The 15,787-nt window shown below is 45.7% G+C and overlaps 1 protein-coding gene across 2 annotated transcripts in view; it reads right to left on the reverse strand.

Moving 5' to 3' along the window:
• Window positions 1-15,787, reverse strand: part of FAM166C (family with sequence similarity 166 member C) — a 59,826-nt gene that overhangs the window by 11,132 nt on the left and 32,907 nt on the right. Inside the window, exons 2-4 of one of the 2 annotated variants that reach the window (XM_040348381.1) lie at window positions 3,102-3,375; window positions 1,922-2,034; window positions 1,759-1,817 (exon numbers count right to left, since the gene is read on the reverse strand). In XM_040348381.1, coding sequence (XP_040204315.1) covers window positions 1,759-1,817; window positions 1,922-2,034; window positions 3,102-3,375 — 446 coding nt within the window. The remainder of the gene's footprint in view (window positions 1-1,758; window positions 1,818-1,921; window positions 2,035-3,101; window positions 3,376-15,787) is intronic. The other variant, XM_040348382.1, reaches the window with a different exon arrangement.

Below are 15,787 nucleotides of genomic sequence, written 5' to 3' on the forward strand. Positions count from 1 at the left end.
GAAGGAGCTGCTGGTTTGTTTTGGGTGGCATGTTACCTCTATTCCTCCGCCGTCTAGGGTGTACAATGAGAGCTGGGAAGAACTGCAATGTCCAAGCTTTTTCTGTGCTTTATTACCCAACGGGGTAAAATAATAAAAGTTGTAGTAGTAGAAGAAGAAGGAGAAGGGATAGTAAGTAGTAGGTTCAGGCGTATAACTTTGTTAGCCTTAATTGAGGCTTACCTGTAGCATAAAGTTGTTGTAAAGGGTTTACAACCACTTAAAAAAAAATGATGTTATCCAGGGAAATTTTATAAAATATGGAAGATACTGAATGTTGAATTAGGAATAGAAAGGTACCGTATTTATCGGGGTATTGCGCGCTCCGGCGTATAGCGCGCACCCCTAAAGTGGACCCGCATTCCTGTAAAAAAAAAACATTTTAGTGCTTACAGTTTTGGTGTCTTGTGCGGCGTCCATCGGCGGCCTCGTCGGGTCCGGCGTCCGTCTGCGGCTTCGGGTGTCCTCTTCGTCGGGTCCGGTGTCCGTCTGCGGCTTCGGGTGTCCTCTTCGTCGGGTCCGGCGTCCGTCTGCGGCTTCGGGTGTCCTCTTCGTCGGATCTGGCGTCCGTCTGCGGCTTCGGGTGTCCTCTTCGTCGGGTCCGGCGTCCTTCTTCGGTGTCATCCCCGCTTTTCTGCACCGAGTTTGAACACTGCGCCGGCATATACCGAGCACAGTACACTCGGGTATAGTCGGGCAGGCTCGGCTACTCTCGCGCTCACGTCCTGGACGTCCTGTAGTGTTCATACTCGGCGCGGGAAAGCGGGTATCGGCGTATACCGCGCACCCACGATTTTGCCCTGATTTTCAGGGCAAAAAAGTGCGCGGTATACGCCGATAAATACGGTAATTTCAGTGCAAGTTCACAGAGAGAGGGATTTGCTTATAGTTGTTTTTTTTTTTTTTTTTTTTTCAAGGTGATTTTGCATTGTTTGTTTAAAAAATCAATAAAAAATTATCTGATTTAAAAAAAAAAAGATTACCATATCTGGATGAAAAAAAATAAACATGGAGGCAACCACTTAAAAAGGAGACAAAGCAAAAATGTTTAAACCAGACTGGAAATTAAAGATACAGAAGATCAGGTAGGGGTGTAATCAGATGTGATCTGTACATTGGAGGAGCAAATTGAAAAATTGGAAAAAAAAATTGAAATCAGTGATCAAAAACAAGGTAATAAATTGGCAGTGCCTAGGCTGGTCAAAACAATTTGTGTATATACACAAATTTCCCTGAATATATACTACACATAAGGGATACACATGAGTGTCAGGATTGAGCACAGTGGCCAAGTGGTAAGGTGTTGGTCTCGTCAACCAAAGATCATGGGTTCAATCCCCATCTGTGCCTACATTGACATCTTGTTGTGTGTGTATTCTCCTCTGAACTAGATTGCAGAATTTAGTGACTTTTAAGACGTAGCACCCGATTATCATACCTGGATTGTAAACATAGGGGCGATTACTCAGAAGGAATAAAAAAAAATTCTTTGGACCATCTTCCGGCTATTCTTGATGAGCAGATAGAGGGCATCATGATGTAGGCCAGTGATGGCGAACCTTGGCACTCCAGATGTTTTGGAACTACATTTCCCATGATGCTCATGCATTCTGTAGTGTAGGTGAGCATCATGGGAAATGTAGTTCCAAAACATATGGAGTGCCAAGGTTCGCCATCACTGATGTAGGCTCTATTATTTGGACTTATCTGAAAACTTACCACTTACGTCTTCACCACAGGCTGGTACAATACCTTCTAAAGTGTAGCCGCTAGCCTTACTGTAAAAAAAAAAAAAGTGTAGCCGCTAGCCTAATTTACTGTAAAACCATGTGGAATGATATTGATGATTTTAATATATACTTTTCTCATTAAACAATTTTACCATTGTTGGGGTAGAGGGTAATTGTCCTCATTCTTCACAGGTAAGATGAAGTGGGGCACTTGTGGCACAGTTCCGGTTTTGTCTCGGTAGTGGTCTCTGTGTTGCTGAGCACTCTAAAAAAGAAGAGGAGTGATAAAAATAAGGACTGATTGGTCATATATTTGGAATGAGTAGCTAAAAGGGTTTGTGAACTTTGTGATCCCAATGTCTTTCTGTCTTTCCCATCACCTCTGCTCCTCCCAGAAGAGTGGGAAAGTGGGTAATTTTCCTTTGTGATCATTGGAGGTTGGGATGTGTATGCGTGGGAGAAGCAGGATGTAACACTGAGGGTTTTCAACTAGAGGCTGTACAGTACAGGCAAGTATGTGACTTGCCAGGGACCCTGGGGGGAGAGCACTGGGCAAGTGCACTAAAAGTGAACCTACTCTTTAATGGCCAGTGTTTTCTTGGCTCTGGAGGCATGATGAGTTACCTGACATTCATTATTAGATTTTTGGCCTTTCTAATCAACCTTGACTTTTTTTTGGTTTTGAGATGTGCACAGAGTGTGTTTAGACTGTCAGATGGTGTCAAATTCAATTACATTGTGGGCCACATGAGCAGTAAGGTTGCCCTCAAAGAGCCAAGTTGTATCTGTGGCGCGACATTTGCAGAGTGCAGAGTTCAGGAGTGCATTACGTACACAGTGCCCAGTTCAGGGGTGTGCTGTGTTCAGAGTGCAGAGTTTAGGAGTGCATTACGTACACGGTGCCCAGTTCAGGGGTGTGCGGTGTACAGAGTGCAGGGTTTAGGAGTGCGCTATGCACAGCGTGCGACCTTCCAATGTAGGCTGCTCTGCCTCACCTTGCGGGGAGATCATTCTCTTTCTCAGATTCGGGAGATTGGTCCCCACCATGCCATTAGTGAGTGTAGGGATCTGTTCGTTCCCAGAGCCGCTGAAAGCAAAGCTGTCCCTTGTAAACACAGAAGGCTTTTGTGTTTACAAATAACAGTGGGGAGCAGAGGGTGAGAGCCAGAGGTGGCATAATGGAATTCCACCATGTTCTTGCTGCAAAACTGGTTGCAAAGGCCACATGATAAGGCCTGTTGGGCTGTATTTGGCCCGTGGGCCTTCTGTTTGACATATGTAGTGTAGACTGTCAGATGGTGTAGTTTATGAATGCAGGAAAGAGTTCCAAACCTTTCTGAACTGGTCCAGCTCCTGGGTCCTGTTATGGTCTACGTGGTATCGGGACCAGTTAGGACTGTATAAGAACCTGTCCCAGCCACGGGATCGATTGCTCAGCACCAGTGCAGGGTCATTGGAGTAACTGGTAGGGAACTGTCCTCCTTTGCAGTAAGGACTCTGGCTTGAACTGAGAGCTGAGGAACGGAAATCCTGGAAGCAGCGCGCTGTGGTGTTTCCATACGTATCTCCATAGGTGAATGCCTCAGTTGGAATATGTCCACGGTACCTGTGAATACAGCAAGATGAACTTTCTTTAGATAAAGTTAAATTACACCTTCTTTTGTAATCCTACCTATGTCCTTTGATCAGGGCCGATCCTAGGGTCACAGACGCCTGGGTGTAGTAATATTTCTGGCGCCCCAACATGGGCGTGGTCATCTTACTAACTCCTCCCCTTCACACATGTTTCTATGGCTACGACTCAAACACAGAGATGCTCCCCTAGGAAGTCTTCATTAGTGTCCCCCATCAGAGCCCCCCCAGCAGGTGTCGCCCATCAGAGTCCCCCCAGCAGGTGTCCCCCATTAGACAGTGGGAGTTATGCGCTCTTGTCAGTTACCAGCGGAAAGAGCAGGCGGGATGGGGAACCGCAGCACCCGCTACATGCGCTCCGCCTCTGGACACAGACAGGGAGGAGGGAGGGGAGCACTTTGGAGCTTCGGCGTCCCCACCTCTGCGGCGCCAGTTTGCACCATGTCATGTCTTCTGTTCTACAGCATAAGGTATAATGCAGCTTTAACAATAAGGCTCCATGCACACTGAAGCTGATAAAAGCTATAAAAAAACGCCAGTAGCTTCTCAGGGAACCTTTCAACGTTTTTTAGCGTTTTTGCAATAGCTTTAATCAGCGTTTTTGAGTGTAGCTTTTTTTTTTTTTACTTTTTTGGCACCAGCGTTTTTGAGCGTTTTTAAGTGTTTTTCTGCATTTTTGAGCGTTTTTCTGCGTTTTGCATTTTTTTGCGTTTTTTCCCGCCGAAAAACTGCACTTTGAACGCAAATTTCGGGCGTTCAGAAAAAAGCCAATAAACTCCAAAGCTCATTAACACTAAAAAACGCCCCGGTGTGCATGGGCACATAGGCTAACATAGAGTTCAGTTTATGTGCTTTAAAAAAAAAAGCCAAAACGCCAATAAACTGCAGTTTATCAGCTTCAGTGTGCATGGAGCCTAATGCCGCGTACAGACGGTCGTTTTTTGTAATAAAAAAAAACGACGTTTTTGAAAACGTCATTTAAAATGATCGTGTGTGGGGGAAAACGTTGTTTTATGTCTTCTGAAAAACGACAAAAAAAAATTCGAACATGCTGAATTTTTTGTGTCGTTTTTCAAAACGTCGTTTTTTGTTTCACAGAAATTGACCGTGTGTAGCAAAAAACGACGTTTAAAACGACGTTTTTAAACCCGCGCATGCCCAGAAGCTAGTTAGGAAGCGAGCTTCAATGGAAAAAAGTGGTGAAACGTAACCTCGCTTTGCTAGAGCATTGTGAAAAAACGATGGTGTGTAGGAAACGTCGTTTTTGAAAATGATGTTTCAAAAACCTTGTTTTATTTCATGATTTAAAACGTAGTTTTTTTTCATCACAAAAAACGACCGTCTGTACGCGGCATTACAATCCAACTAACTAACTAACTAACTAACTAACTAACTAACTAACTAACTAACTAACTAACTGAGAGATCACAGGCCACAATAGGAAGATTTGTGCAAATTTGCCAGACAGTAGCTGTAAAAGCTGTCATAAAGCAAATGCTTAGCTGGAGCTTGTGGCATAAGCTCTCATTGCAATAGCTTCCAGGTTCTAACTCAAGATATAGAAGGAGAAATGGCCACATACTGGAGTTTACTATTCTGAAGATGAATGCATGCAATAAGGATTTACAATACTTTCAGAACGTTTCAAGTGACTTTCCTCAGCTTCTGCCTAATATTGTTAAATACAGATCTTAGTGGGTTTCTTGAATGTAGCTTGAAACAAGGTATTTCCAGACTTCATAGCTACCTGGAGCTTGCTAAAAGCTACAGCCAGCAATTTAAATTGGATACCTGTGTATGCGTTTTATGCCGCGTACAGATCGGAAATTCCGACAACAAAACCGTGGATTTTTTTTTCGGCAGATGTTGGCTCAAACTTGTCTTGCATACACACGGTCGCACAAATGGACAGGAGAAATCAGTCTATTTTTTCAGTAACTGAGATAAAGGCTTGCCCCCCCACAGTGCTCATGGAGCCCTTCTTGCAACTCGCTCTTCTCCGTGCCAATGAGGATGCAGGGGAAGGAGCAGATCGAGCGGCTGTGGTTGTGTGAGCGCTTGCATTATGCAGTGCCAGCGAGCAGAGGAAGGGGGGAGGAATCCCCCGCAGGAGCTGACTGGGGACGCTCTCCCTCTCAGGAGAGACTGTGTTACTCCAGCGGCATCCCGAGCAAAATACCAAAAATTAAAAAAATGCAAAAAAATAATAATTTTGGGGGGGCACATGGTGGGGCACAGCATAATGTTAGGGGGGTCAGGGCCGCCTCTGACGCTCCCCTAGGGATGCCATTGGTTGGGGCTAGTTGGTTTAGCCCTTAGATAGACCCCTTCTTCATGTTTCCTAAATAAGCTACCATCCTTCAAAGCACACAAAAGGCTTGGACCATTACACGGGCAAGTGACCAGTGAACATCTCATGTACTGCCTTTTAAAGCGGAGCTCCACCTAAAAGGATGAAGCTCCACTTGTTCGCACCCTCCCCCATACACTGCCACATTTCCTACTTTTTTTGGGGGGGAGCGGGTACCTAGTTTTGACAGGTACCCGCTCCAACTTCTGGGTAGGATCGGCGATCTACATGTATTTATTTATATGCCTTCCCCCACTGGTCCCAGAAGATGGGGAGCACAGTGGTGTAGTGGCTAGCACTTTCACTTAGCAGCAATAGGGTCACTGGTTTAAATCCCAATCACAGCACCATCTGCTTGTTTGCATGTTCTGCCTGGGTTTCCTCTGGGTACTCCGGTTTCCTCCCAGACTCCAAAGACATCCTTGTAGGTTAATCAGATCCTGTCTATAAATTGGTCCTAGTTTGTGTGTGTAAGCGCATCGGGACCCTTTGGGGTAAGACCACGCTATATCAAGATGGCAGGACTTTTGAGAAAGCACAGCGTGACTCAAGCATGAGCAGTAGGAAACCAGCTGTGAAGCACGAAGGCTTCACTGCAGGTTTCCCTTACTTACAATGCCAGCGCCAGCACCTGCACCCAAAGCTAATTGGTGAATCGGCGCAGGGTGCCGACATTGTGGAATCCCTGGACAGGTAAGTGTCCTCATATTAAAAGTCAGCAGCTACAGTATTTGTAGCTGCTGACTTTAAATTTTATTTTCCAGAGTGGAGTTCCAAGTAAAACTAAGTTGGATTAAACTGCCATGTATTATTGGAGAGTTGAACTGTCTGTTGAGGGTACTTATTTAGCAGGTGACCATCATAGACCATCAAACACTACTTTATGCATTGAAAGACCACCTTTAGACCGAGGTGCATAAAGTAGTGTTTGAAACAGAACAAGCATATAAATGTGAATTCTTCACGAATCAGCAAGTGAGGCATACCGGTGTGGCTTGCTGCTGTAGGTAGATGTTAGGTTGGAGATGCCCTTTAGGTAAAATGCCAGTGGTCAATGGTGGAAAAAGCAATACTCTCCTGAACGAATGAGCTTGCAAGGGAAGATAGTGCATTTAATTACTGAAACGCCAACACTCTCTCAATCTCCTCGTGACTTAGTTTAATCACCTTCCAAAATGAACAATAATTGTTTTTCTTCCAATGAAACCAATCTGGCAGCTCCACGTTCAGAATGCGTTTCTGCAGAGGCAAGCGATTATCTGGGGATTGCCGTGTAATTAGGCTATAATTGATTTCTAAAGCTTCATTATGCTGCAGAGATCCTTTAAAGTCAAGGGAAAATAACATTCAGATAATTCAGATTTATCTTTTTCTTAAAGAAATTTTCCAGTCACCTACAATTATGTTCTAGTAAAAGAGGATCTACAGGTAGTGCAGAATTATTAGGCAAGTTGTATTTTTGAGGATTAATTTTATTATTGAACAACAAAAATGTTCTCAATGAACCCAAAAAACTCATTAATATCAAAGCTGAATATTTTTGGAAGTAGTTTTAAATTTGTTTTTAGTTTTAGCTATTTTAGGGGGATATCTGTGTGTGCAGGTGACTATTACTGTGCATAATTATTAGGCAACTTAACAAAAAAAAAAATATATACCCATTTCAATTATTTATTTTTACCAGTGAAACCAATATAACATCTCAACATTCACAAATATACATTTCTGACATTCAAAAACAAAACAAAAACAAATCAGTGACCAATATAGCCACCTTTCTTTGCAAGGACACTCAAAAGCCTGCCATCCATGGATTCTGTCAGTGTTTTGATCTGTTCACCATCAACATTGCGTGCAGCAGCAACCACAGCCTCCCAGACACTGTTCAGATAGGTGTACGGTTTTCCCTCCTTGTAAATCCCACATTTGATGATGGACCACAGGTTCTCAATGGGGTTCAGATCAGGTGAACAAGGAGGCCATGTCATTAGTTTTTCTTCTTTTATACCCTTTCTTGCCAGCCACGCTGTGGAGTACTTGGACGCGTGTGATGGAGCATTGTCCTGCATGAAAATCATGTTTTTCTTGAAGGATGCAGACTTCTTCCTGTACCACTGCTTGAAGAAGGTGTCTTCCAGAAACTGGCAGTAGGACTGGGAGTTGAGCTTGACTCCATCCTCAACCCGAAAAGGCCCCACAAGCTCATCTTTGATGATACCAGCCCAAACCAGTACTCCACCTCCACCTTGCTGGCGTCTGAGTCGGACTGGAGCTCTCTGCCCTTTACCAATCCAGCCACAGGCCCATCCATCTGGCCCATCAAGACTCACTCTCATTTCATCAGTCCATAAAACCTTAGAAAAATCAGTCTTGAGATATTTCTTGGCCCAGACTTGACGTTTCAGCTTGTGTGTCTTGTTCAGTGGTGGTCGTCTTTCAGCCTTTCTTACCTTGGCCATGTCTCTGAGTATTGCACACCTTGTGCTTTTGGGCACTCCAGTGATGTTGCAGCTCTGAAATATGGCCAAACTGGTGGCAAGTGGCATCTTGGCAGCTGCACGCTTGACTTTTCTCAGTTCATGGGCAGTTATTTTGCGCCTTGGTTTTTCCACACGCTTCTTGCGACCCTGTTGACTATTTTGAATGAAACGCTTGATTGTTCGATGATCACGCTTCAGAAGCTTTGCAATTTTAAGAGTGCTGCATCCCTCTGCAAGATATCTCACTATTTTTGACTTTTCTGAACCTGTCAAGTCCTCCTTTTGACCCATTTTGCCAAACGAAAGGAAGTTGCCTAATAATTATGCACACCTGATATAGGGTGTTGATGTCATTAGACCACATACCTTCTCATTACAGAGATGCACATCACCTAATATGCTTAATTGGTGGTAGGCTTTCGAGCCTATACAGCTTGGAGTAAGACAACATGCATAAAGAGGATGATGTGGTCAAAATACTCATTTGCCTAATAATTCTGCACTCCCTGTATCTTTAGAATTCACATTTCACGTGCTTCAACAGTAGGGGTGAAACGGATCAAAAAACTCACGGTTCGGATCGTTCCTCGGATCAGGAGTCACGGATCGGATCATTTTTCAAAAAATTCTCCCCCACTGTAATATACACATCTCCCCCCCCACTGTAATATACACATCTTCCCCCCCCACTGTTCACCCCCCCCCCCCACCAACTATAGTACCCCCTCGGTGCAAACACCCCCCTCCTCTCAGTACAAGAGACCCCCCCTCCTCTTGGGGCAAGAGACCCCCCCTCCTCTCGGGGCAAGAGACCCCCCTCCTCTAGGGGCAAGAGACCCCCCCTCCTCTAGGGGCAAGAGACCCCCCCCCTCCTCTCGGGGCAAGAGACCCCCCTCGGGCAGTACAGACACTCCCAGCGTTTGCTTCTTCCCCACAAGTGCGGGCTCCTCCTCTGTGGGTGTAAACAGAGGAGGGCCGCCGCCGGGTGGACCAAGATGGCCGTGGCTCCGGAGCTAGGCCGAAGCCGCAGCCTTTCCTAATGTTATTCCTGCGGCTCCGGAGCTAGGTCGAAGCCGCGGCCTTTCCTAGCGGTATGGCGGCGGCTCCGGAGGTAGGCCGAAGCCGCGGCCATAACATTAGGAAAGACCGCGGCTTCGGCCTAGCTCCGGAGCCTGCGGACATAACATTAGGAAAGGCCGCGGATTCGGCATAGCTCCGGAGCCGCGGCAATCCGTGGATCACAGTGTGTTCCGATCCGAAGGGGGTGACCCGTTTGGATCACGGATCAACTGCGATCCGTTGCACCCCTATTCAACAGGGCATATTACAAAATGATAGTATCGCAGCTCCCCGTCTTTATGCCTAGGCAGCCCTGATCACATCGTCTGTGGTTACTATCCATATATGTGGAAAATCTGTGGTTCTTAAAGGGGTTGTAAAGATTTTTTATTTTCTATATAGGTTTTTTTAGCGTCTCCCCGCAGGGATGTAGTCCCAAGGGAGGGGGAGAGCACGCTTACTAACCCCCAGCCAGAGCGGCTCGGGTGATGGAGGCAAGCTTACTGAGGAGAAACAGGAAGTGAGAAATTCAGACAAAGAAAAAAAACATTTAGAAGGGAAATCGAAGGAAAAGGTAAGTGAACCCAACAATGCACTAGCTTAAAGGAACCTATTTAGAAAATAAAAAAATAACCTTTAAAACTCCTTAACCGCTTAACGACCGCCGCATGTATATGTACGTCCACAGAATGGCACGTACAGGCATATGGGCGTACATGTACGTCCCCGCCTTTCCGCGGGTCGGGGGTCCGATCAGGACCCCCCCGCTACATGCGGCGGTCGGAAACCCGCGGGAAGCGATCCGGGACGAGGACGCGGCTATTCGTTTCTAGCCGCTCCCTCGCGATCGCTCTCCAGAGCTGAAGAACGGGAAGAGCCGTATGTAAACACGGCTTCCCCGTGCCTCACTGTGGCGGCGTATCGATCGAGTGATCCCTTATATAAGGGAGACTCGATTGATGACGTCAGTCCTACAGCCACACCCCCCTACAGTTGTAAACACACACTAGGTGTACCCTAACTCCTACAGCGCCCCCTGTGGTTAACTCCCAAACTGCAACTGTCATTTTCACAATAAACAATGCAATTTAAATGCATTTTTTGCTGTGAAAATGACAATGGTCCCAAAAATGTGTCAAAATTGTCCGAAGTGTCCGCCATAATGTTGCAGTCACGAAAAAAATCGCTGATCGCCGCCATTAGTAGTAAAAAAAAAAAAAAATGATAAAACTATCCCCTTTTTTGTAAACGCTATACATTTTGCGCAAACCAATCGATAAGCGCTTTTGCGATTTTTTTTACCAAAAATAGGTAGAAGAATACGTATCGGCCTAAACTGAGGGAAAAAAAATGTTTATATATGTTTTTGGGGGATATTTATTATAGAAAAAAGTAAAAAATATAATTTTTTTTTTTAAATTGTCGCTCTATTTTTGTTTATAGCGCAAAAAATAAAAACCGCAGAGGTGATCAAATACCACCAAAAGAAAGCTCTATTTGTGGGGAAAAAAGGACGCCAATTTTTTTTGGGAGCCACGTCGCACGACAGCGCAATTGTCTGTTAAAGCGACGCAGTGCCGAATTGTAAAAACGCCTTTGGGCATTTAGCAGCATATTGGTCCGGGGCTTAAGTGGTTAAACCAATTAGACCTACCCTCTGAAATAAAGCTGCACGTAAATGAGAGAATCAGAAGGAGTGTGACTCTATTCAAAATTAGCTATTTACATAGAACCAAGGCTATACTGTATGATTGAATAATGACTATTCAACCCACTTCCTATGAGCCCAAAGCATCAAGACTCCACCCACTACCCTAGATTCACAGGAGAATGCGGCAGAGAATGGTGGCCATATGTCATTACATGGATGCACTCTACGGAATTCAGAATCTGCCTGTAAGCAGGTCCCTTATTTCTCACCAGCAATGCCCCGTGCTGGCCCAGGGACACCCTTCTGGAACAATGCCCCGTGCTGGCCCAGGGACACCCTTCTGGAACAATGCCCCGTGCTGGCCCAGGGACACCCTTCTGGAACAATGCCCGTGCTGGCCCAGGGACACCCTTCTGGAACAATGCACCGTGCTGGCCCAGGGACACCCTTCTGGAACAATGCACCGTGCTGGCCCAGGGACACCCTTCTGGAACAATGCACCGTGCTGGTCCAGGGACACCCTTCTGGAACCTTGTAGAACACAAGGGGGGAAAAGATTTAGGACCCTCCTACTCACAAGGGAAGTTCTGCCAATGCCATCTTGTTTCCATACATATGCTCCTGACCCAAGGCCATACCACAGGAATAAAGGTCCCTTTTCCCAATAAAGAACTTCCAGTCAGGTCCCTTTCAATGTTTTACTGGTGGAAAAAGACACAATACATCCTGGGTTTATAGAACAATGCATGTTAATAGAACATACTTCACTCCTAATCCTCAGGCCTCAAAATCTAGAATATTGCTACAAGCCAAGTCGGCCCATAGGGTGAAATATAGTCTTGGCACAAAACTACCACATCTCCTCCTACTCTCAAACTGCCTCTTTCCACCAGCCCGTGGCTACTCTGCATCTCCCCGCAGGGATGTAGTCCCAAGGGAGGGGGCGAGCACGCTGACTAACCCCCAGCCAGAATGGCTCGGATGATGGGGGCAAGCTTACTGAGGAGAAACAGGAAGTGAAAAAGTCAGACAAAGAAAAAAAACATTTAGAAGGGAAATCAAAGGAAAATGTAAGTGAACCAACAATGCACTAGCTTAAAGGAACCTATTTAGAAAATAAAAAACAAACCTTTACAACCCCTTTAAATGGTTTCTGGTCATAAATGGAAATTGGAGCTATCAATTTTTTTTAATAGTCCCAGCACAGGACATTCTGCCGAGGAACACAGATTCCGAGAAGAAGAGGGGTGAATGCATTTTTGATGGGACTTTCTTATTTTGATTAACTAGATGAGATAGAGATATGTAGTTTAATCACTAGAGGGAGCTCTGTATTTCACTGTGATTGCTCAGCTGCCCTTCTGAGATAAGGAATTAGCCGCACGTGCAGTGCATTGTTTTAAACTATTCTGGTGACTTGTAGACTTGCACTGTGAGAAGGAGCAGTAAGGTAAAACCACTGGCCCATATTCAAGAAGCAATTGCGCCCGTGTAACCATACTTAGGCTGCATTCACACCTAGGCGTAGGGCGTACAGGCGTTTTTACAGGCGATTTTTACCGACGTTTTTGTCGCGTGTATATGCGCGTTTGCGCGCGTATGCGCGTGTTTTCGCACAGTGGCGTTCGACGTTTTTGTACTTTGTCTTTTTCCATATTAGCCAATAAGAAAAATGATCATCCCTGACATCACTTGTTGCTCTCCTAGGAATTTTTTATTCCTCTTCCTAGGTGAATATACCTCTTCCGGATTTCAGCAACACAGGCGTCAAAACGCTTGTACAAGCGCGTGTTTACGCGCAATACGCGCGTATCAGGCGTTTTACATTGACTTCAATGTAAAAAAAAACGCTCAAATACGCGCATATCGCGCGCTAGGAGCGACAAAAAAGGGTCCGGAACTTTTTTGAGCTACAGGCTACAGGCTACAGGCGTTTAGGCGTTCAGATGTGAACCATCCCCATTGCCTTTCATTACTTTTCGTCCCTCTGGCGTTTGTGCGCGTCGCGCTACAGGCGTAAAAACGCCTAGGTGTGAATGGAGCCTTACTTGCTCCGGTGTAACGAGTGCTCCTGATTCAGGAACCTCGTTACACCGACTGCAGCCTAAAATCTGCGCGGCATAAGGCTCTTATGCCACGCAGATTTTAGGCTGCATTCTTGCGTGGGCCGCTAGGGGGCGCTCCCATTGTGATCAGCGTGTAGTATGCAAATTGCATACTACCACTGATTCACAAACTTGCGCGGGCCCTGCGCAAGCCAGGTACGGAGTTTCCGTACGGCAACTTTAGCGCAAGGCTGCCCCTACTATTAGAATACAATGCTAAAGTATAGCCGCCGCTCCCGCGACGTGAAATTTGAATTTCACGTTGTTTGCATAAGTGATTCGTGAATGGTGCTGGACGCCATTCATGTTCACTTTGAAGCAAATGACGTCCTTGCGACATCATTTGCCGCAATGCACGTCGGGAAAGTTTCCTGACGGAGCATGCGCTGTACGCTCGGCGCGGGAGCGCGCCTAATTTAAATGATTCCCGCCCCCGCCGGGATCATTTACATTGCGCGCGCTTACGCCGGGCAATTTTGCCGGCGCGCCCTCGCAATTTACGGAGCTACTGCTCCGTGAATCGAGGGCAGCGCAAAATATTTGCGGGGGCGCAGGGCAAAATCGTTGCCCTGCTCCCCCTGCAAATATCGCGCAAATGTACCTGAATCTGGGCCATTGTAAGGAAGTCTTTTTGAAGACTGTTGGATCCTGACTCTCTGTGAGTTAGCAAACTTTTTTCTATAAGAATGTTTTTGTTTTTTTGATAATTATTTGGGCTTCTAGACTTTCCTTCTTCCATCAGAATAATTTCATCCATGTAAAACTATGCTGCATGTCCTAGAAATGAAAATGTAATGGCTCAGTGTATAGACATATGTGTATATATTATATATATTACATCTAGAAGGCCCATTGGTGTACATAGAAAGCACATACCAGCTGCCACTTCACCATACATGCAATGAATCCTGTAGCTATGTAAATATTTAAAAGCAGCCATGTATAATGTAACAAGCCGGGTGATATCACATCTCCGGAAACAAGGGCATACTTCATGCTTAACATTGTACCAATCAAACAAAATAGAGAAACGCAGTGTAAATGGTTTTAGGACACACACAATGTAATTAATGACGGGTCACTGTATACCTTTCATAGGATATTTGTGCCCATGAACTGAGTGCTTGGGTTCGTAGCAGTTTACTAATTAGATAGATGAAATAACGTTTCTGGATTAATGTCACAATGTAGTAACAGAAATCTGGCCAGTTTTCTACCACAGCCAGAGGGGACGTACTGCAATACTTCCTATCAGTGAAAGTGTATCTACAGCTCAGAAAAAAAATATAATATATTTCAGCTTACCAGTTCTTAGATATGGTGGCTGCCTTATTTTTTAGGCTGTTTTCCTTGGTGCATAAGACACAGCGGGCCAGATTCACAGAAGAAGTACGCCAGCGTATCTACTGATACACCGGCGTACTTTCAAATTTGCCGCGTCGTATCTTTAGTTTGAATCTTCAAACCAAGATACGACGGCTTTTGGCTTCGATCCGACAGGTGTACGGCTTTGTACGCCTTCTGATCGTAGGTGCAATACTTCGGCGCCCGCTAGGTGGAGTTTGCGTCGTTTTCCGCGTCGGGTATGCTAATTAGCTTTTTCCGGCGATCCACGAAGGTACACGCGGCCGTCGCATTCTCTTACGTCGTCGCTAGTCGGCTTTTCCCGGCGTATAGTTAAAGCTTCTGGGCCAGATTCAGATACATTTGCCCTGGCGCAGCGTATCAGTGATACGCTACGCCGCCGTATCTTACCTGGCGTAATTTCGAATCCACAGCGATTTTGCGCCGTAAGATACGGCGGCGTAGTGTTTTTCTGGAATTTTTTGAAATTGGGCGGGTAGGGGGCATGCTCCGTTTTGAAATTTCCCGCCGTGCTTTGCGCAAAATGATGTCGCACCGACGTCATTTTTTGAACTTCGACGTGAGTTACGTCCTTTCCTATTCACGAACGACTTACGCAAAAAAAATTGAAATTTGACGCGGGAGCGACGGCCATACTTTAACATGGCAAGTCTATCTATACGCCACGAAATAGCAGCTTTAACTATACGCCGGGAAAAGCCGACTAGCGACGACGTAAGAGAATGCGACGGACGCGCGTACCTTCGTGGATCGCCGGTAAAAGCTAATTAGCATACCCGACGCGGAAAACGACGCAAAATCCACCCAGCGGGTGCCGAAGTATTGCACCTACGATCCGAAGGCGTACAAAGCCGTACACCTGTCGGATCGAAGCCAGAAGCCGTCATATCTTGGTTTGAGGATTCAAACTAAAGATACGACGCGGCAAATTTGAAAGTACGCCGGTGTATCAGTAGATACGCTGGCGTACTTCTTCTGTGAATCTGGCCCGCTATTTTGTGGCGTATAGATAGACTTGCCATGTTAACGTATGGCCGTCGTTCCCGCGTCAAATTTAATTTTTTTTTTTTTGGGTAAGTCGTCCGTGAATAGGAAAGGACGTAACTCACGTCGAAGTTAAAAAAATGACGTCGGTGCGATTTCAAAACGGAGCATGCGCAGTACAAGCGGCGCGGGGACGCGCTTCATTTAAATGAATCACGCTCCCTATCCGCCCAATTTCAAATACGCCGCCAGAAAAACACTACGCCGCCAAATCTTACGGCGCAAAATCGATGTGGATTCGAAATTCCACCAGGTAAGATACGGCGGCGTAGCAATTCACTGATACGCTGCGCCAGGGCAAATGTATCTGAATCTAGCCCAGAGAGCGTGCC

Source organism: Rana temporaria, chromosome 4 (genome assembly GCF_905171775.1).
Source record: "Rana temporaria chromosome 4, aRanTem1.1, whole genome shotgun sequence".
Lineage (NCBI taxonomy): Eukaryota > Metazoa > Chordata > Amphibia > Anura > Ranidae > Rana > Rana temporaria.